This window comes from Hemiscyllium ocellatum, chromosome 14, assembly GCF_020745735.1.
Source record: "Hemiscyllium ocellatum isolate sHemOce1 chromosome 14, sHemOce1.pat.X.cur, whole genome shotgun sequence".
Lineage (NCBI taxonomy): Eukaryota > Metazoa > Chordata > Chondrichthyes > Orectolobiformes > Hemiscylliidae > Hemiscyllium > Hemiscyllium ocellatum.
This window is the reverse complement of record NC_083414.1, coordinates 20282946-20304700: the sequence shown is the minus strand read 5'-3', so window position 1 is coordinate 20304700 and position 21755 is coordinate 20282946. Positions and strand designations below refer to the sequence as shown.

General features: G+C 40.3%; 1 protein-coding gene across 1 annotated transcript in view; it reads left to right on the top strand.

Moving 5' to 3' along the window:
• LOC132822092 (coiled-coil domain-containing protein 3-like) overlaps positions 1 to 21406 on the top strand; it is a 40479-nt gene extending 19073 nt beyond the window's left edge. The window contains exons 2-3 of the mRNA XM_060835117.1: positions 7306 to 7480; positions 18870 to 21406. Of these exons, the coding sequence (XP_060691100.1) occupies positions 7306 to 7480; positions 18870 to 19163 (469 nt within the window). The 3' untranslated portion in view covers positions 19164 to 21406. The remainder of the gene's footprint in view (positions 1 to 7305; positions 7481 to 18869) is intronic.
• Positions 21407 to 21755: the final 349 nt, after the last annotated feature.

The following is a 21755-nucleotide window of genomic DNA, read 5'->3' as shown; positions in this document are numbered from 1 at the left end:
AGAATTCAATAGTGAGGGAAACAGACAGGGCATTTCTGTATTGTCTCTCTGGTATGCCAAAGTCTTAGATGTCTTGGAGTGGCTGCATGACATTCTGAGGGGACAGGATGAACAGACAGTGGTCATGCTATGTATTTTTACCAACGCCATAGCAAAAAAAAGGGATGAGGATCCACAAACAAAGATAGAATGTAATTTGAAAAATAAGACCTCAAAGCTAGTAATCGCAGGATTACTATCAGTGTCACATGCAAGCGAGAGTGAAAATAACAGGATTTGTCAGTTGAACACCTGACTAGAGAAATGATGTAGGAGGGAGGGATTCTGATTCCTGGGATATTGGAACCAGTTCTGAAAGGCATGACAGGGAAAAGCAGAGCGAGTTACATCTGGGCAGGACCTGACGGGATGTTTGCTTGTGACTCAACATTGAGTCAAGCTCACATCAGTTAACTACTTTCCTGTGCATCAAAAGCTGATCTAAACATGTACATTAGTAGATCATTGGGAAGCCACTCTGAGAATGGCTTCTTCTTTTTTCAAATACTGTTGCAAGAATACCAAGGCAATGTAGATTGCCTAAAAGAAATTCATTAAGATTATAGCATAGCTATGATAAAAAAAAGATAAACAAGGGCTGTTTTTATAACAACAAAGAACTATTTGATAGACATGAAAGAGTTTTATAATGTAACTAAAGGAGAAAATATTTGCACCGTTTAATGAATGGGAAAATGAAAGGAAAGATCAGGAGCTATTTCTTAAAATATTTCATTAGTTCTTTGGGCATCACATACTCCATATGAAACAGTGGTGGTCGCAGAATCCCTAATAATAGCCTTTTTTTTGTAGATATTTTTATTGAAATTTAACATTTTTGCAAATTTACAAAAATAAACAAAACTCTCAAATACAAACATTGATGTACAATTAAATCATATATACAATAGTCATAATTTAACAAAGAAAAGAGAAAGAAAGAAAACAAAAAAAAGAAAAAAAGAAACGAAAAAAGAAAGAAAAAAGAAACTCAACTTTCTACTAATCTAACCTATAACTAACCAGAGTGTATACCTAAGTCTCTTACATGCTCGGAATGTATTAACATCAAATATAATAAAACCCGTATTCGTGCAGGATTCCTCTCCCAAGGGGCCCCGGAGCAGCCCGGTCTGAAATCTTCACTAAATAAAAGCCCTTGTTAGGATAGCCGAAATATCTGCATTTATATAATTCAAAAAGGGCTGCCATATTTTATAAAATAATTCAGTTTTTCGGTGCACCATATTTGTGAGGAAGTCAAGGGGGATATATTCCATAATTAATCTGTGCCAATTTGAAAGTCCAGGGGGGCCCTCAGCCACCCAGTTCACCAAAATATTTTTCCTTGCACAGAAAGAGAGAATAGAAAATAGTCTCTTCCCATGCATATCCAGAGATGAGAGATTCGAAAAGCCCAAAAGGAGAGATACAGGGTCCACCCTAATTTCCGTTCCTAAAATTTCTGTCAGGGTATTTGCCACTTTAGTCCAGTATCTGCGGACTTTCTGACAAGTCCACAGACAATGTACAAGAGTACCCACCTCTATTTTGCATTTAGGACACATTGGAGATGCTCCTGCCTTAAATTTTGCCAGTCGAGCCGGAGCTATATGGGCCCTATGAAGTATCTTTAGTTGGATAGCCTGAGTTCTGTTACAGATAGCAATTCTTCTAGCATTTTCCCAAATGTCATTCCACATATCCTCAGAGATTTCTAGCCCCAAGTCCTGCTCCCATGTTTTAAGCAGGTCATCCATGTCTCCTGAGACTCCATCATGTAGCAAATGGTATATAGTACTAACGGAGGATGCCCCCGCTGGTCGTAAGACATTACGTTCTCTGTCTGATTTATAAAGACTATCTATTAATGTAGTCTTCCTCTGTATATAATCTCGAACTTGGAAGTATCGAAAGAGATCCCCATTAGGTATTCCGAATTTCAGACGCAGCTGCTCAAAGGACATCAGGATCCCATCTTTAAATAGGTCCCCTAAGCATGAGATGCCCCTGGATCTCCAGAGTTTAAAGGTGGCATCTGTAATCCCCGGTTGGAATCCCCATGCGCCTACTATTGGTGCATGGGGGGATGTTTTATGTGAGTTACCCTCATTTTGCCGCATTATATTCCAGGCCTTAATTGTGTTTAATATTATGGGATTTTTACAGTGGTCTGTAATGATTTTCCTCTTATCTGAAAATAAAAGGTTAATAAGTGGGTATTTTACTTGGGAGGCTTCGATATCCAGCCAAATTGATTGTGGATCAGATGAAACCCAATCAGCTATGTAACTTAGTAGGGAGCTTAACTGATATTTCCTAAAGTCTGGGAAGTCCAGTCCTCCCCTTGCCTGTGGAAGCTGTAGCTTCTTCAGCTTAATAAGGGGCCGTCTATGGTTCCAAATAAAGGAGCCCAACCAGCCATATAATTTACGTAGGGCTAGCCTTGGCAGCATCAGCGGGAGCATTCTCATAGGATATAAGAGACGGGGCAGAACATTCATTTTAATTAATGCTATTCTCCCTAGCCAGGAAATCGGAAGGTCTCTCCATCGCTGGAGGTCCTGCCTTATCCTTTCCATTAATTGTACAAAATTAGCCCTATACAGCTGATCAAATACTGGCGTGATAAAAATACCTAAATATAAGAAGCCCTCCAGGGACCAACGGAAGGGAAAAGGGGATCCGTCCATTAAGTGGGGTATCATAGCCAGACCACCCATTGGCATGGCTTCCGATTTTGAAAAATTAATTTTATAGCCTGAGAATGCACTAAATGTATTAATAACTTGAATTAGACGAGGCACTGACATTAAAGGATTACTGAGGAATAAGAGAACGTCATCTGCATAGAGGGTAATTTTGTGTTTACCTGTACCAATCCTCGGGGCCGTTATGTTAGGATCAGTCCGGATGGCTTCTGCTAATGGTTCGATTATCAGTGTAAACAACAATGGTGAGAGAGGACATCCTTGACGGCAGCCCCTACCCACACTGAAGCCATCCGATCTTAACCCATTAGTAATAACAGCTGCTTTGGGGTCATTATACAATGTTGAAACCCATTTGGTAAACACCTGTCCAACGCCAAACCTTTCCAATGTGTAAAATAAATATGACCATTCAACCCTATCAAATGCCTTTTCCGCATCCAATGAAATTACTACTCCTGGTATCTTTCCCTGATGACAGGCTTGGATCATATTCAAGACCCTTCTGATATTATTGGATGATCTGCGGCCCTTAATAAATCCCGTCTGGTCCTCCTTTATAATATATGGCAGTACCCTTTCTAGTCTTAGTGCTAACATTTTTGAGAGAATTTTAAAGTCTACATTTAGTAAGGATTTTGGTCTGTAAGATGTACAATCTTCTGGGTCTTTTCCTTTTTTGAGGATAAGAGAAATATTTGCTTCTTTCAGCGTGGGCGGGAGACAGACCTGACTATGTGCAAAATTATACATATCCATAAGTGGGTCAACCAATATTCCTGTAAATTCTTTATAGAATTCAGCTTGAAAACCATCCGGGCCCGGTGCTTTTCCGCTCTGAAGTTGCCTAATTGCCTCAAGTATTTCTTGGACTGTTAAAGGGGTATTTAGGGCCGACACCTGTTCCGGAGTCAGGCCCGGGAAGGTCAAATTTTTAAAAAATGACTGCATCCTCCTAATCCTATCTTCACAATCCTGCGATCTATATAGTTCAGAATAAAATTCTTTAAAGGTCGCATTGATCTTTTTATGATCATGAGTCAGGGTACCTGTACTTTCCTTGATGGTTGGAATAGTTTGAGGGGCTTTCTTTTTCTTTGCAAGAAATGCTAAGTATCTACCCGGTTTGTCGCCATATTCATATAATCTTTGTTTCGCAAATAATATTTCCCTTTTAGCCGTTTGAGTAAGCGCGGTGTTTAAAGCTGTCCTAAGTGCTGTAATCCTCTGCAATTTTGTGATAGAAGGTCTATCAGCGTATGCTGTTTCGGCTGCTTTTAGGCGAGCTTCGAGCAGACGCTGTTGCTCTCCCTTCATTTTCCTCTGGGTCGCTGAATAGGAGATGATCAAACCTCGTGCATAAGCTTTGATGGTCTCCCACATCATTGACGGATTACTAGCCGTACCAGTATTAATTTCTAAAAAAGTTTTAAGTTCTTGGGAGAAGTACTTTAAAAATTTGCTATCTTTTATCAGGAAGGGGTCCATATGCCAATGCCGAGCAGATGTCCCATTGTTCTTTACCTTAGTTTCCATGTATACAGCGGCATGGTCAGAGATTGCTATAGTACCTATTTTACAGGTTGCTATAGAGTTTAGAAAAATCGATGGGGCAAAAAACATATCAATTCTTGTGTAACATTTATGTGGATTAGAGTAGAAAGAAAAATCTCTACCCTGTGGATGGAGACATCTCCATACATCTACCAATCCTAATTCTTTATTCAGGTCCGCCAGTTGTCTAGACCTGGGAGATACTCCAGCGGCACTCTTGGGAATCCTGTCTATTTCTGGATCCATAATACAATTAAAGTCTCCCCCTATAATTGTATGACGGGCACCAAAGGCCATCAGTTTTGAAAAAGCTTCCGTTATGAATTTAAAGGGGTGTGCCGGGGGGCAGTACACATTTAAGATCCCATATTCCTCTCCATTTATGAGGGCTTTAATCAAAATATATCGTCCAGATTCGTCTTTTATCTGATTTAGAATTTTCAAAGGGAAGTTCTTCCGAACAAGGATAACGACTCCCCTGCTTTTTGAATTAAAAGAGGAAAAAAAGGCCTGATCAAATCCGCCCTGTCGTAATTTTAAGTGTTCTTTATCCGACAGGTGTGTCTCCTGTAGGAGAGCTATATCAACTCTCTCCTTCTTAAGATTTGATAATATTTTCTTCCTTTTAACTGGCGAATTACTCCCCCTGACATTCCAGGTGCACCACTTAACCGACTGTTCAGCCATAATCATCTGGACAGATCCGAGACCCCTCGGGAGGGGAAACCCTATCTAGAACATCCCGAGCATGGAGCTTACAAGATTTACAAAAGTAAAGACTCTCTGATACACTCAAAACAATATAACAAAAAACTCTTTCTAAGTATAAAAAATATAAAACATTCCGAATTGGAGATTTTCTCCCTTGTTCCCAGGGAGCGTCACTTCCTCTCCCACAGTCCATCTTACCCTCTTCCAATCAGTGCCCCACCCTTGACCCAGGTGTTCCCCAATAAAATGAGGAGAATTCAAATATAATATAAAGCTAGAGTTAACAGTGAACACCCCACCCCCACCCACACCCACATCTAAATATATTTGGGAATATTAATACCATATATAACTATAAGATTACAATCTCAACATGTAATACTTAAATATAATACCACAAAATAACAGGGGAAAGAAAAACAACCCCGCTCCTAAAAACAGAAGTAAAATAGAATAAGGTAACCACCTCTCCCCATCAACATTAACCAAACGCCCCAACATATATATATACATAGGGGGAAAGATAAGTAAAGATGAAGGGATGTAAACCAAAATAATGGGAAAGGCAGACCAGCGTCCACAATCTCTTACAGTTTATTTAAGAGAGTCCAAGAATTCCTTAGCCTTCTCCGGTGATCCGAAGTTATATATGGATCCTTCGTGGCTAAGGCGTAGCGTCGCTGGATATCGTAAGGAGTACTGGATATTTAAGTCCCTTAAACGCTTCTTCGCCTCATCGAATGCCTTCCTCTTTCGGACCAAAGCTGGGGAGAAGTCCTGGAACAGCATGATCCTGGATCCTTTGTGGGTCATAGCTTGGGGATCTTTTCCCAGATTTCTTGAGGCTTCCAGGAGCATCTGCCTCTCCCTATAGCTCTGCAGCTGGAACAGGACCGGGCGTGGGCGCTGGGTTGAACCGGGCCCACGTACTGTGACCCGGTAGGCCCATTCCACCCTTACCTGGCCTGATCCATTATGCAGATTTAAAAGTTGTGGCAGCCAATGCTCTAAGAATGCTGTCAGCTGACCTCCCTCTTCGTGCTCGGGCAGGCCCAACAACCGAATATTTTTTCTACGACATCGATTTTCGAGGTCATCAATGTGGTTTTCTAGGTTCTGGACTTGATTCTCGAGAAAACGGATGTGGTCGGCTGCTGATTAATAATAGCCTTTAAAAGGGAAGTGACTAAATATTTGAAAAAGAGAAATTTTTAAAATTTACAAAGAAATGGAGAGCAGTTTAGGAATGAGTAAGTAGCAAAGACAACTAAGGAAGGCACAAGAGCTAAATGGCTGCCTCCTGTGCTGTAAAATTTATGATTAAATTTTAACTTTGTTGCTTGATGTAAATTGGATGATAGTGAATGGCCAATCCTGCATTTGTCCCATTTCCCCTAAAGAAATTAGGTATAAGAGGTCTAACATTTTTTTTTTAAATCACCAGTTTATAAACATGCAACAAAAGTTTATATTTCTTTTGAAAGCTGAATATGTTTCAGCATTTTTATTTTCTATTTCAGATTTCCAACAATTGCAATATTTTCTCTTTTCAGTAATATTACCATGTCTAATTCTAAATAAGTGCTAAATATACTTTCTATGACTGTCACTAAATAGAATAGCAGCTGACCAAAAACAGGATACTGATTGAGGATGATCAGCCATGATCATAATGAATGGTGGTGCAGGCTCGAAGGGCAGAATGGCCTACTCCTGCACCTATTGTGTATTGTCTATTGACCAACCTCTTTAGAAAGCCTGATGTGTTCTTACTCCACCTACACTCGAGAGATACTTACAGTTTCTTCCTCTTATTCCTACCTTGCTGTGGAAACATCTTAAAATAGTTTATTTTTCTTCTTCTCCTCGTGAAGCAATCTTTGTCTTTCCTTCTGCCTTTTGAAATCTAAGCCTTCCAATTTGTAAAAATGAGATGTCAAATTTGTAACATGACATATCAGGTTTTTCTGGCATTTGAGAACCACATTCCACATTTCCATCTGTTTGCAACTGGGGTCATTGTTGCATGTTTCGCAAAGAAGTCAAATTCTATTTTTTGTATATGTAAAATGTAAACAGGCCGTTATTTCTATTCCATCGAAATCGCAAGCATGTTGGAGGGAGTCTGGAGTTAAATATGTGGCTGTGCAATTTTTGTAAGCACTCTCATACTCATAAACACAAACAGCTGGTGAAGCGTCACTGAGCTTTAACAAATGGCAAAGGGTATGGCATATGAGCTACTCCATGAATCTTTTGAAGAGAATTATGAAATTTCATTCTATTTCAGGTTGGATGAGAATTACAACATTGTGCCACATGGAATCAATTTCCAGGATCCAATTTTTCCTGACACTACTGAGAACAAACGTATGTTTGCAAGTCTGTTCCAGTTCTCTAACTGCACCAGCGGTGCCCCTCATCACACCTACATGCCAGACTGGGAACTGCAAGAGGATAATCGGGTAGGTCTTTATTGAACAGATGGTATAATTCAAATTTAATCTTGCTGAGGCTCCAATACATTGGTATTAAGCACATGCTCATCCTGTGTTAGCATTATGTAACTCACCATGTTTGTTACAGTTGTTGAGTTGATATGCAAGATATGAAATATTTGTAACGTGTATGACATACACAAATCAAGGGCTCAATGTCTGTTTAGATCTCTTTTCCATGTGGTGCATGTTGTGGTAAGTGTCTTCAGGTGCCTAGTGCTGTCATTAGAATGAGCACTGGAAGCTGTTTTTCCCAGATGTAAGGCTAACATTATTTGACCTACCCTATTGTGGAGCTCAGAGGAGAAATGGTCTGACTCCACCACCACCATTATACCCCACTCCCTGCAATCCTGATCACCATTGACGCCAACTTGACAGTATCATATTTCCCAGACTTCTATATCTTGCCATATTTATGATACCATATCCCAAAATGTCACAAGTACGAAATCTAATTCGCTGCACCAGCTGGCTATTAAATTAGCAAACTTCCAATATTAATAAATTAATAAACTGCAAACAAAAGATACCAATGAAAAGTGAGCAAACAGTGGAAAGTTCAGCAATTGAAACCCTGGTATTTGCATAAAAAGCACTCATTCAGCATGTGCAAAAGGATTCCAATTATTTCCATGCACAATTTTGTTTTGAATGCAAGAATCTTGAGGGGCAAAGAAGAAGAGATACATATAACATATATAACTGAGAACTCGAGGTTTGGGGCAGAAATATCAGAGTTTCCTGCAAGTTTTGTGGGTGCTTTGAAAATATGGAGTGGCAATTCTGAGTTCCCAGCTGTTTTGATATGTATAATATTCTTACTCTCTCAGATCGATCATAAGGTACATCGCTGTAGTGTTTTACTAAATGGTGGAAAGTTGAAGTACAATATATGAATAGATTTCCCAATGCAGTTTTCACACTTAATCATACTATACAACCTATGCCCTTGTAATTTGATGACAAGCTTCTGGTATTACTACACCTTAAGATTCCAATGTGTTTTTGTCCTTAATCTTTCCGTCCACTTATTGCTGTCTTTACCATGCTCCACATACGCATATCTTCTATGAATCCAGTCATGCATCTCATCCAATTCTGCAGGGATTTTTAAGCTTATTCAGTGACCTTCAGTGGTTAATAAAACCTCAACTATTTTTAAAACACAATTTAGAGACATTGAGGAGATGGGAAACGATAATTATCTCCATGGTGTTTGGCTGTCCAAACTGCAATGCTGTGCCGTGACATGCTGAACACAGACAGCTCAGTAACTCAGCCAAAACTAAAGGTTTCTGACTGCAGCTGAACCATGTGAAGCTGCTCCACAGTGCTGAGGAATTTCAATAAACTCGTCATCTGGCACCAGGAATTTTGGTTTTCATGCATTCACAAAGCAAAGGGCTAAAACCACATTTCAAAAGTGTGTTCTTCAAGTGCAGAATGGTCCTTAGCTTGGAAAAGAACAATTGGTTTGCATATGAAGAACCTTATTTTAGATTTCATCTGGTTCTCTGTATAAGAGACCATCACTTTCAGCTTTTCTAGCTATTAATTTCAGTTGATGCATTTAGTTCAAACTTGGAGTAATGTGAGGGTACTGGGATATTACTTGTGACCTTACTCTGTTATCAAGGTTTGGGGTGGAAATGTGGGAGAAGATATATCAGCAACAGAAATATCTCAAAAGTAATTTTTCGGATATATAGTTCTCCCAAGACAGAAAAATATTCTTTCTGATTTCCAGCACCTGCAGTTCTTTTTGTTTTCAAACTATTCTTTATTGTCCTGTCTATCAATTTGAATGGGAGATAAAACGACAAAAATTGAGTAAAGAAAGTGTAATCCCTGAATTACCTCTGAACATTTGCTTCCTTCAGTTTTCAGATGGGCTGCAGTCAAGAAGTTGACAAAAACTGGCAGTATCCCACTCAAAATATTTCAATGTTTTGACTTAAATGCTATGTTCTTGTAAATTGGGAATCATTGCTATTTCCTGAACCCATCCACAAATTATGATCTGAACAGGGAGACTGGTAATATCATTGGGTTAATAATCCTGAAGCCTAGGTTAATGTCCTCAGGTATGGGTTCAAATCCCACCATGGAGAAAGTGAGGACTGCAGATGCTGGAGATCAGAGTCAAAAAGTGTGGCGAGAAATTGAAGGCTGGAGATCAGAGTTGAAATGTGTGCAGGAGAGTTGACGTTTTGGGTATAAGCTCTTCACCAGGAATGTCGACTCTCCTCCTCCTCAGATGCTGCCTGACTGGCTGAGCTTTTCCAGCACCACACTTTTTAACTCAAATCCCACCATGGCTCGTGAACTTTAAATTCAACCATTAAATATTGGAATTGAAAATTAGTCTGACCTTGAAACTATGATTGGTTTGTTCTGGTTCACAAATATTCTTTAGAGAAGACAGTCTGCTGTCTTTATTTAATCAGACCTGTATGAGACTCCAAGGAGATTAATTATTACCTGAGATACATAAACAGATAAAGGTAGTGAGGACTACACATGCTGGAAAGTTGGAGTTGATAAGGTATGGAGATGGAGAAAGCACAGCAGATCAAGCAGCATCAGAGGGGCAGGAAAGTGGACATTTCAGGTCGGGACCTTCCATCAGGACTGGGGTGGGTGGAATAGGGCTGAGAAATAAATGGGGGATGGGGCTGGGGGAAAGGTGTGTGGGATGGTGATAGGTAGAGGAAAAGCACCTCATCTTCCACCACAGGAGCTTACAACCATATAGTCTGAACATAGAATTCACCAGCTTTGAAATCTCCCCACCCCTCACCTTATCCGAGGTCCAGCTCTCCCTCTCCACCCTGCCCCTTGAACTGACCTAAACTGTCAATCTTCTCACCTATCTGCTCCACCCTTCCTACTAACCAATCATAATCACCCAGATGATCTAGTCATTTATCAATTGCTTCTTGTTAGGTCTTGTGTGTAGATTGGCTGCCATACCTGCTAATGTATAACAGTGACTGCCATTCAAAAGTATGCCATTGGCTGTACTTTGGGACATCATGAAATGTTATATAAATTATCTAAAACTCTACGCTGAAAAGAAATTTGAGATATAGATATCATAAGCAAAGTTATGCCAACTAGGATGTCACATGGAGGTACTGGCCTCTCCAGCTGTTACAATGTCAGGGGCAAGTCCACTTTGGCCAACCATGGAATTCATTACTCAACACTTTTCTGCTTCCACTCCTGAAATGCAGGATGTCTCACAGCCTAAAGATGCTAGCTAGTGCAAAGGCCTGCATCAATTCAATCCTGGCAGTGCCACCACTGGTGGTTGCCACATCTGGGACTGCAGGCCAACTCTACAGCAGCCACCAACAAAGAGGTCCAGAGTGCAGGTAGCTGGGCTCAGGGACCATCAGACAGGCAAAAGTGAGGACTGCAGATGCTAGAGATCAGAGTCGAGAATGTGGTGATGGAAAAACACAGCAGGTCAGGATCTGAGAAGCAGGAGAATTGATATTTTGGGCAAAAGCCCTTCATCAGGAATGAGGCTGTGAGCCGAGGGGGTGGTGAGATAAATGGGAGGGGGGTGGGGCGGGGGGAAGGTAGCTGAGAGTGCGAAAGATAGGTGGAAGTGGGATAATAGTGTTAGGTCAGAGAGGAGGGTGGTGCAGATAGGTGAGAGGGAAGATGGACAGGTAGGACAGTTCATGAGGGTGGTGCCGAGTTGGAAGCTTGGAATTGAGCTCAGGTGGGGTAAAGGCAATGAGGAAACTGGTGAAATCTACATTGATGCCATGGGATTGGCAGGTCCCAAGGCAGAAGATGAGGTGCTCTTCCTCCAGGCATCAGGTGGTTAGGGAGCGGTGATGGAGGAGGCCCAGGACCTACATGACCTTGACGGAATGCATCCTTGAACAGGACCCGACAACACAAAGGGGATTTATCACAATTGGAGCGAGGACTCATTCAGCAGGGGTGGCCCATGCTGAGTTGGCAGGAAGGACTCTGTGTGCCACAAGGTGTGCAATCATAGAACCATAGAACATAGAACGTTACAGCCTAATGACCCTTGATGTTGCACCAACCTGTGAAAATAATTCGATGCCCATCTAACCTACACCATTCCATTATTATCCTTATGTATGTCCAATGCCTATTTAAATGCCCTTAATGTCGGTGAGTCTACTACTGTTGCAGGCAGGCCATTCCACGCCCCTACTATTCTCTAATATCTGTCCTACATCTATCACCCCTCAATTTAAAGTTGTGTCCCCTCATGTTAGCCTTCACTATCTGTGGAAAAAGGCTTTCACTGTCCACCCTTTCTAACTCCTTGATTATCTTATACGTCTCGATTAAATCACCTCTCAACCTTCTTCTCTCCAACAAAAACAGCCTCAGTTCCCTCTTCTTTCCTTGTAAGACCTCCCTTCCATACCAGGCAACATCCTAGTAAATCTTCTCTGAATGCTTTCCAAAGCTTCCATATCCTTCCTATAATGCGATGACCAGAACTGCACGCAATACTCCAGGTGCGGCCTTACCAGTGTCTTGTACAGCTGAAGTACGACCTCATGGCTCCGAAACTCAATCCCCCTATCAATAAACGCCAGCACACCATATGCCTTCTTAACAACCCTATCAACCTAGTTGCTCCTACACCACAAGTCAGTAGGATTCATGGGGAAGATCTCCCCATACATGGTGGTGGTATTCATCTGCTGTTGGGAAAAATACCAGTGACAGCAGGAAAAATCCATTAAGGGGCCATTAATTAGCTGCTTAAGAGCCTCAGTAAAATACCAGCAGAAATGGGAAGGCCATGGTGACAGCATCTCCTGCATCCCACTCAACGTTACACTTTATTCCCCCAATTGACCAGTACACAGGCAAAGTAAGGGTGGGCCATAAAATTCAAGCCATTGTGCTCATGTGTTTCTGTGATATTTCCAGCATGAATCTGATTCAAAATATTGTATTAACATCAAATTTTAATAACATCACTGCAAATAAATGAGAACATCCGGGAACCAATTTTATTCCCAAGAATATAAGAAAATAATTAATGTGGATATTAAATACTTTAAAAGTAATTTATTAATTGTGTTCTTCGGCTGTATTAACTTATCCTGATTTAAGAGACAGAAGAAATATCTGTTTTCCTGTGATTTCACACTTTGGCTCTTATATCCTGTTGCTGCTCTTCTCACAGGGTCCACCCTTCTGTTTACAAAGTATAAAATGGCACAACTATTGAAACTTCAAAAATAAAGGTTGTTTCATTTCTCAAAACCATAATTTATGTAAATGGCAACTGCAGTCATAGTCCGGATTGCAGCAAACACCCATATTCACCTAAAGCGCAAATCCAAAACCCAGCGACCCCCAAGTTCTCTGAAGATTCCAGTCCAGAACTCTGAAATTTATTTTTGTAAAGAACATGGAATAGAGGGTGGCACCCATGCAGGCAGTAAGTCTAAACGCCAGGAATAATATATGAGTTCATAAAAAGCCAGAGTCTGTGAAAATTGTCTCAATGTGAAAATACTGTGAAGAAAATGGAAAATGTCAATCCTGTTTTTTTTGGCTGCAGTGTAGGGACTCTATGCAGTTCATATAGAATGTTTTATCTTTGATAAGGATCAACTTGTTTAAGAGGAAATATTTGTCTTTGATTTTATCTGTGCTTGACTGAATGTGCATTGGTCACATCCTACTTAAAAACTTAGACTATCTGTTTATTTAAATGCAGAGCACAGTTGCATATAAATGCTCATAAATTAATCTCAGTTCCAAAAAGCCCTATCAAAGTGATCGAGTATCTTTGAAAAACATGCAATAAAGTGGCTACAACTTTCTTGTTCCTGTTCATAAAGAGCTGAATTAATATTTTGATATGGGGAAATTGGAGCGGTTGAACAATTCCTTGAAAATATTTCAGATTAATCCTGCAAATATCAAAGAATTAAATCAGTTGTTACGCGATGAGTAATTCCTTGTCGTAAGGGACTGAGTCAAACGTTATAACATAAGGGGACTGAATATTTCTTTGCAACAAAGGGAGTAACTCAGTAATTGTAATATGGGGCATTTTGATGCCTCCCTTCAATATGGAGGATTGAATCAATGTTGTGACATGACAAGTTAATCATGTGATATAATTTGATGGGTGTGTGGAGAACTGAATTGGTAATTCAAGCAGACAAAATCAAATTCATAAGAATGATTTTGGGTGTGATGCAAATCATTTGGTATAACAGGGAAGACTAGAACCAGAGTTCGTGGAAAATTATACGTAAATTGAATATTTGATTGCCACTGAAAACACTGGCAGAGGGATTGTGATACATATGTCAACTGAAAATAATGCAGGCAGCATACAAACAGGGTGCTGCCTGCTAAATATGATAATAAAATTCAGCCTAACTCTAAATGTGGCTACATGATTTGGTAAGTATCTATGCTTGTGCAGTGTTTGCATTACTTAAATTGGACTGAATTAATTGAAGTCTGATTGCACTTCAGGTACCGGATCAGTTTTTAGAAATAGAATCTGCATTGGTAGACAATTGAACATGTTGCTACAGAACAGAGTGTATGTTCAAAGTTTCTCTGATGCAGAACTGGATATCATTGAATGTTTTGAAGAGGTTACCAAGAAGATAGGTGAAGGCAGAGTGTCTAAATGGAATTTAGCGAGGCTTTCAACCAGGTCCTGTGTAGTAGACTGATTAGTAAGGTTAGATAACATGGGATCCGGGAAGAGCTAGCCAATTGAATACAAAATTGGTTTGATGTAGAAGAAAAAGGGTGGTGATAGAGGGTTGTTATTTGGACTGAGGCCTGTGTGCCACAAGGATTGGTTCTGGCTCCACTGCTGTTCATCATTTATGTGAACAATTTGATGAGATATAGAAGATATGGTTAATATGTTGGGGATTACACCAAAATTGGTGGTATGGTGGACTGTGAAGAAGGTTATTCAAGAGTACAATGAGATCTTGATCAGATGAACTGACCCCTCTGTGGCATTTTAACTTCCTCACCTCCACCACAGTTGACAGTGCATTCCAGACATTAACCATCCACTGCATGATGTTTTTTGCACCTGTCACTTTTTCTGTTTTTATTAATTATTTTAAACTTGTGCCCTCTCCTTTACAGGGGGGCAACCTTTTCACTCAGAGGGTGGTATGTGCATGGAATGAGCTGCCAGAGGAAGTGGTGGAGGCTAGTACAATTGCAACATTTAAAAGGCATCTGGATGGGTATATGAATAGGAAGGGTCTGGAGGGATATGGGCCAGGTGCTGGCAGGTGGGACTAGATAGGGTTGGGATATCTGGTCGGCATGGACAAGTTGGACCGAAGGGTCTGTTTCCCTGCTGTACATCTCTAAGTCTCTATCTCTATGACTCTATGAGCCAATAGGCTGCCAAGTGGCAGATAGAGTTTAATTTAGATAAATGCAAAGTGTTGCATTTTGGTAAAGCAAGCCAGTGTGGGACTTACACAGTTAAAGGTCGAGCCCTGGAAAGTGTTTTGAGCAGAGTTCATAGTTCCTTGAAAATTACATCACAGGTAGACAGGTGAAGGATGCCTGTAGCATGCTTGTCTTTATTGGTCAGTGCATTGATATAGGAGTCGGACATCATGTTACAGCTTTACAAAACATTGGTAAGGCCACATTTAGAATACTGTATACAATTCTGGTCGCCGTGCTACAGGAAGGATGTTGTTAAACTAGAAGGAGTAGAGAAAAAAAATTACAAGGATGTTGCTAGGACTGGAGGTTTGAGTTGTAAGGAAAGGCTGGATAGGCCGAACTTTTTTCCGGATGCTGAGGGGTGACTTTACGGAAATTTATAAAATCCTGAGGTGCATAGATAAGGTGAATCGCAAATGTCTTTTTCCAAGGGTATGGGAGTCCAAAACTAGAAGACATAGTTTTAAGGTAAGAGGGGAATAGATTTGAAAGGGACCTGAGGGTCAATTTTTTTCTCACACAGCATGGTGCGTGTATAGAAAGAGCTGCCAGAGGAGGTTGTGGAGCTGGGTACAATCACAATACTTAAAAGACACTTGGACGGGTACCTGGATAGGAAAGGTTTGGAGTGATATGGTTCAAACACAGGCAAATGAGATTGTTTGAGTTTAGGATACCTGGTCAGAATGGATGAGTTGGACTGAAGAGTCTATTTCTGTATGACTCTGAGAATTTGGTGTGTTTTTTTTGGAAAAATTGGTTTGGAATGGTTGCTGTGATATTCAGTAAAGGTTGTTGTGGTTTATTTTAGAATGAGGAGGAGGATTTACTTGTCATAGAATCATTGTTGCATGAAGTGATCCCAAAGAGTCTAGCCAGAAAGGGGATGTGCTGGTTGTCTCTTCCATTCTGACCACTCTTCCTCTTCATTCTTCTATTGTTCCTTCTGCTCTGCTGCTTGTTGTATGCTTGGCAGCAAGGGATGTGCCCTCATGATGGCAAAGCCATTCAGTAAACAGTGCAGTACCATGGATCAAGGCACAGGATATGGCCAGTATTCAAAGTCTCCAATAGACTTGTGGAATAGGCAATGACTAAGTGGTATTACCACTAAACTGTTAATCTGGAAATTCAGCTAATGTCCTGGGGACCTGGATTTGAATCCCACCACAGCAGATTGGTGGAATTTCAATTCAACAAAAAGTACAAACTGGAATTAAGAATCTGCTGATGAGCATAAAACCATTACCATTGTCAGAAAATACTATTTGGATCACTAATATCCTTCAGGGAAAGAAATCTGCCATCCTTACCTGGTCTGGCCTACATGTGACTCCAGATCCACAGCAATGTGGTTGTATCTCAACTACTCTCTGAAATGGCCCAGCAAGCCACCCATTTCAATGACAGCTAGGGATGGGCAATAAATGCTGGCCAACCAGCAATGTCCATGTCCCATGAATGAAATAAAAAGAATTTTTAGAATATCTAGGCAGCAGGACCTTTGCCTGTGCAACCTATGATGTTTCACATGATTACATGGCTCTCAATGCAACACTTGCTGACCACATCTGGTTGGCTTGCTGAGCAGAGTCATGAGACACATGAAAAACCCTTTGCACCCAGCAACTATCTTTTTGGTGACTCCATTATTGAGGGAATAGTAGTCTGGTACAGAATAAGTGCACCATGCCTATGGACATTCCAACACATGATATCCTGTATGGTCACTGCACCAATTTCAGTGAACGGAAGCTTGCAGTTGAAATACATCTCTGCATTTAAATGCACAATTGCAAAACCATATGCGTGTTTTAATATCATCGATGGAAATCCCACTGGCCTGACAAAGCTTATCCTGCTGTTCTTTGCTAGGAGAGAACACAATGAACTCACCTCTTGGCATTAACAGTGTCAGTAACCTTCCTGATACAGCAGTAAACAGCAAACCTGAAGATTGTGGGTAGCATGGTGGCACAGTGGTTAGCACTGCTGCCTCACAGCGCCAGGGACCCGGGTCCAATTCCTGCCGCAGGCAACCTTCTGTGTGGAGTTTGCACATTCTCCCTGTGTCTGCGTGGGTTTCTTCCGGGTGCTCCAGTTTCCTCCCACAGTCCAAAAATGTGTAGGTGAGGTGAATTGGCCATGCTAAATTGCCCGTAGTATTACTGTAGGGGAATGGGTCTGGGTGGGTTGATCTTCGGCGGGTCGGTGTGGACTTGTTGGGCCGAAGAGCCTGTTTCCACACTGTAAGTAATCTAATCTAATATGCCTGCTCAAGCCTGGAAGGATCCACAGGGCCACAGCCGCTGGACGGCACTATCCATACCCATGCTCTGAGTCTGTATACTGTCCCTGGCTTAGGTTGAAGCAACAGAAATGCTCCCAGAAGACCCTGGTTGAAGCTAGCCTCTGCCTATGTGTCCTTCTGTTTCTCTGCAGGTAAGTAGCTTGTTCCCTTCTGTGCTGTTTCTGCTCAATCTCCCTTGTGTTGTAGACTAAGGGGGATGGTAACTACAGATAGTACATTAATAAGAGCAAGGGATCGAACTAGAATCCTTGAGGTCAGAACTGGATATGCTCCACATGTCGTACCATTCCATGTCAACTTCACTAACCTTCAACGGTTTCGCAAATTCAATCACTTATACAAATTCAGGCACTGGAAAGTATTCAGCAATTACCCTAATAGTTGATGATCACTTTGAATAGTGTTCTTGCTTCTGCTAGTCACATGTTTGTTTGTGTACGTTTCAGAGCAGGTATTAGCTGACACCTGAGGTTCCAAATGGCAGTGTTGCTATAAAATCAGTATTATATACTGGTTCACAGCCTGTTGCCTAGTCTACATATCCTGACGTAATTTTTTAATGCTTACATTACTGACCTCCTCAAATGGCATCCAGAGCCAGTTATGACACAAGTGCGTGCAGGCAGTGACTACATCGTTTGGAAATAAAATAGCAGCTTTGGTGCAGAAATTACAGGTTCTACAGAATTGATTTTCGTGAGTGTTTAGTTTATATTATTTGTTTAAGTGAACATGTAAGCAGGGCTCTGTAAAGTAATATACCTGATGATGTTAATTTGAAACCATCCATCTGAGAGTCAGTAATCCAATATTTTAAGCATGCAGGTCTGCAGTATTTCAGGCACTGTTAATGATTAACCTGCTAGCCTGTTTATGAATGAAACCTGATGGAATGGGCCTGAAATTCTTGTTTGGCTCAAGAGTAAACTATCAGTTAGCATTTAAAAGGGTAGGTGACCCTGACGACTGCAAGAGAAAGATTACTCATATTCTAAACTCAAGAAACTGTGCACTTGCAGCTGAATTAAGCCGATCATTGCCCTTGCATGTGCTTTGATTTTCTATTCTTGTATCTCCTAAAAAGCTCAAATTTGGACTTGAGGAAGCTGTATATGCACCTGAAGATGGAATAAGACTCTGTAAGCTTGTGTTTTCAAATAAACCTGTTGGATTATAATTTGGTGTCATGTGATTTTTGACTATGTTCCCAGAGAGAGAGAGAGAGAGAGACAAAGTGCTCTCTGAATTGGCCACACAGAAATATTGTATGCAAATATTTCCAACTACCTTTATTTGAAGATTCTTAGATAGGCTGGAGCATAAATCACAAACCTCTTCGATTAAAAAAAATTCGGGTCATCTGGACACCATTGCCAAAATGTTTCAATTGGGTGATATTTTAAAATCGGGAGTAAGGGATAACCATTCATTTTAAAATGGTACTGCCAATATTAAAATCAAGTATTGAGTCATAGTCTTTATGTCAAGTAGTTATCTGTGCCATCATTGTTTTTTCTGGGTGGCCTATCTTTATGTCCTGTAGTCTAATAAATTCTTCAATGTCTCCTTCAGCTCCTGTGCTCAACTGTGCAGAAAGCCCTATATGAGGAGGAAGATCGTGTAAGGAAGCTCTCCCAGAAAGTGAAATCTCTTGAAAAGGCCAACAACCATCTGCGTGAGAAGGTGAAGAGGATTAAGCGCTCCCTTCGGCAGGTGAAAAAAGAGAGCAAGAAAGAATCAATTCTCATGAAACAGATCCTACAGAAGGAACAGAACAAGGAGAGAGGAAAGTTGAACATCAAGCAGGACACTGGCAAGCGACCCCTAAAGAAACCAGTCAAGAAACCAGTCAGCCATAAACTGTAACATTGCAGGCTCACTTGTAATATTCTCAACATAAGAGAAGTGGGAACATGACATATGTGAAAACTGGCTACAACGCAGTGGCTATCCATTCTAAATAACACTATAAGGAAGCAAAGTAGAAAACAAAGTGTTTGGTTCAGCTTTCGTGATTGCATTGTATTATTTGAGCAATTTAAATCAACTTTTTGTTCTAGTTAACACTTGTCAGAATCCTAAGTGAACATAGTTGAAGCAGGGAAAGACACCACAGCAAAAAAATGCAAAATGTTGTTAAAATTGGCAATCTCACTGAGAAACAATGATTGATGTGAAAACAATAGTTCATGATGTACCAAAATTGGAGGAAGCGTATTATTGGCAAAAGCAGCTTTACTGTATGCAGTTAGTAATATACCAACTGTTGGAGTACTTAGTGCAGACATTTGGTTTTAAGAGGGACAATGCATTTGTTTCCTAGTATTGATTTCCCTCATTAAGGAAAAAGATTGCAAATTTAAATGCATAGATTTATTTTTCAATCGCTTGTTGTGGTAGAAGTGGCCATTATTTTAAGCAAATAGGAAAGCTCAAAAATGTTTTAAATTTGAGGAAAATCATTAAAAGCATATCATAATAATTAATAAATTGTCTACAGTAACACCTCTGAACATGTTGATTGGAAAATATCTATCACATATTCTGAACTCTTTGAGTGCATTAAAACATCATCCAACTGATATTCTGTCCTGAGTACTACATTATATGTTTGTTATTTTCTAAGTAACTTCCCACAGTAGAACTGGAAGGTGTGATCAAAAGGGGGTGAATTGAAATCTTGCCTTATGAATGAGAAGATAGCCTGCCAGGATACTTTAATCTTGGAAGAAAACCTCTTGTTCATGAAAGACTTCACTGATATACTTTGGTGGCAAAGATAATTACAAAGCAAGCAATGTATTCATGTCTTTTTGAAGCTTATTGTTCCTGCTTCCTATGCCTAAACATGGCCACTTAACTTGAATCACCGTTACCTACAATCCATTTACACAGTATTCAGATGGCTCTGTGGTTAATTTAGACCAGATTAGGTAGATTGCTTCCTGTGATAACCATTTTTCCTCTTTGTATGTATAGTGCATTTTCTTTTTATTTCTATGCTTAGCTAGAACAGATTGAGTTTATTTTTGTTTAAGGATTTATATATACTGCTGTTTAAGTACATGTATTTTCTCTTGGAGCTTGGCAACTTTGGCAACTATGGTAGTGGGGTTTGGTGGTGATCTTAAATTGCAGTTATTACTCCTGGAGTTCAGTAATGCTTGGGAGGAATTCTCATGCAGTGATTCATCACTGAATTTATAACCTTCTGTGGAGAGTGCGTTTATTACAATGATTATATTCAGTAACTTGCGGGAGATGTTATAGCATGATGACTATTCTGGGCTTGTTCATTTCATTTGAGACCAGTCAGGTTCTGTTAATTTAAGGGAGAATCACACAATCATATCTCTCCTTTTGAAAATGGGTAACCAACTTTTCATTTACTTACAAACATAATGACATAAATCACAGTGAAACAACAATGAAATGAACAGAAAGACCCTGATGAACCTTTACAACAAAAAGAAATCTCGTTTGAAACAAGATTATTTTCTAAAGGTTAGTTGTGCAGTTATGTTTTCATTGATATACTGACTAGTTACAATCTATGTTGAATTATCACTGACATGTAATAAGTGAATTTAGTGTATGCATAAATGTAGATTTGCTACTGATTATAAGCCAAAGGGTCTTGTACTAATAAAACTTTTCTTACAATTTCTAGTTTCTTAGTTTCAAGATTTTATATTCTTATCCAAATTCAAAATGTAAATGAAGAGTCTGGGAGAAGGGAAGTTAGGATATTGGGGCAGCAGTGAAGTGATGCAGCACTAGACATCCTAATATATGAAGGATGGCAGGACTTCTATTCCTCAAATGCCAAGGTTCTGGTTTCAGTTGTGTGATCTGAAGGAAATAATGATGAAGGTGAATTCTGTCACCATGGGGAGAATGAAAGTAAAAGCACTTGGCCCAGACTTGCCACCCTTACACACTTCACCTGAGCCAATGAGTGCAATAGACAATAGACAATAGGTGCAGGAGTAGGCCATTCTGCCCTTCGATTAGTGGTGCTGGAAGAGCACAACAGTTCAGGCAGCATCCAAGGAACAGCGAAATTGACGTTTCGGGCAAAAGCCCTTCATCAGGAATAAAGGCAGTGAGCCTGATGAAGGGCTTTTGCCCGAAACATCGATTTCACTGCTCTTTGGATGCTGCCTGAACTGCTGTGCTCTTCCAGCACCACTAATCCAGCATCCGGTTTCCAGCATCTGCGGTCATTGTTTTTACCTCATTCTGCCCTTCGAGCCTGCACCACCATTCAATATGATCATGGCTGATCATCCTTAATCAGTATCCTGTTCCTGCCTTATCTCCATATTATGGAGATAATATTATGTTCTCTCAGCTTGTGAAGGACCTCATTGGAATATCCAAGTCACTAATAAAGTTATATCCAAACAAACCATTGTGTGATTTGAATGCTGTTTTCTTCATTCATTTGTGAGATGT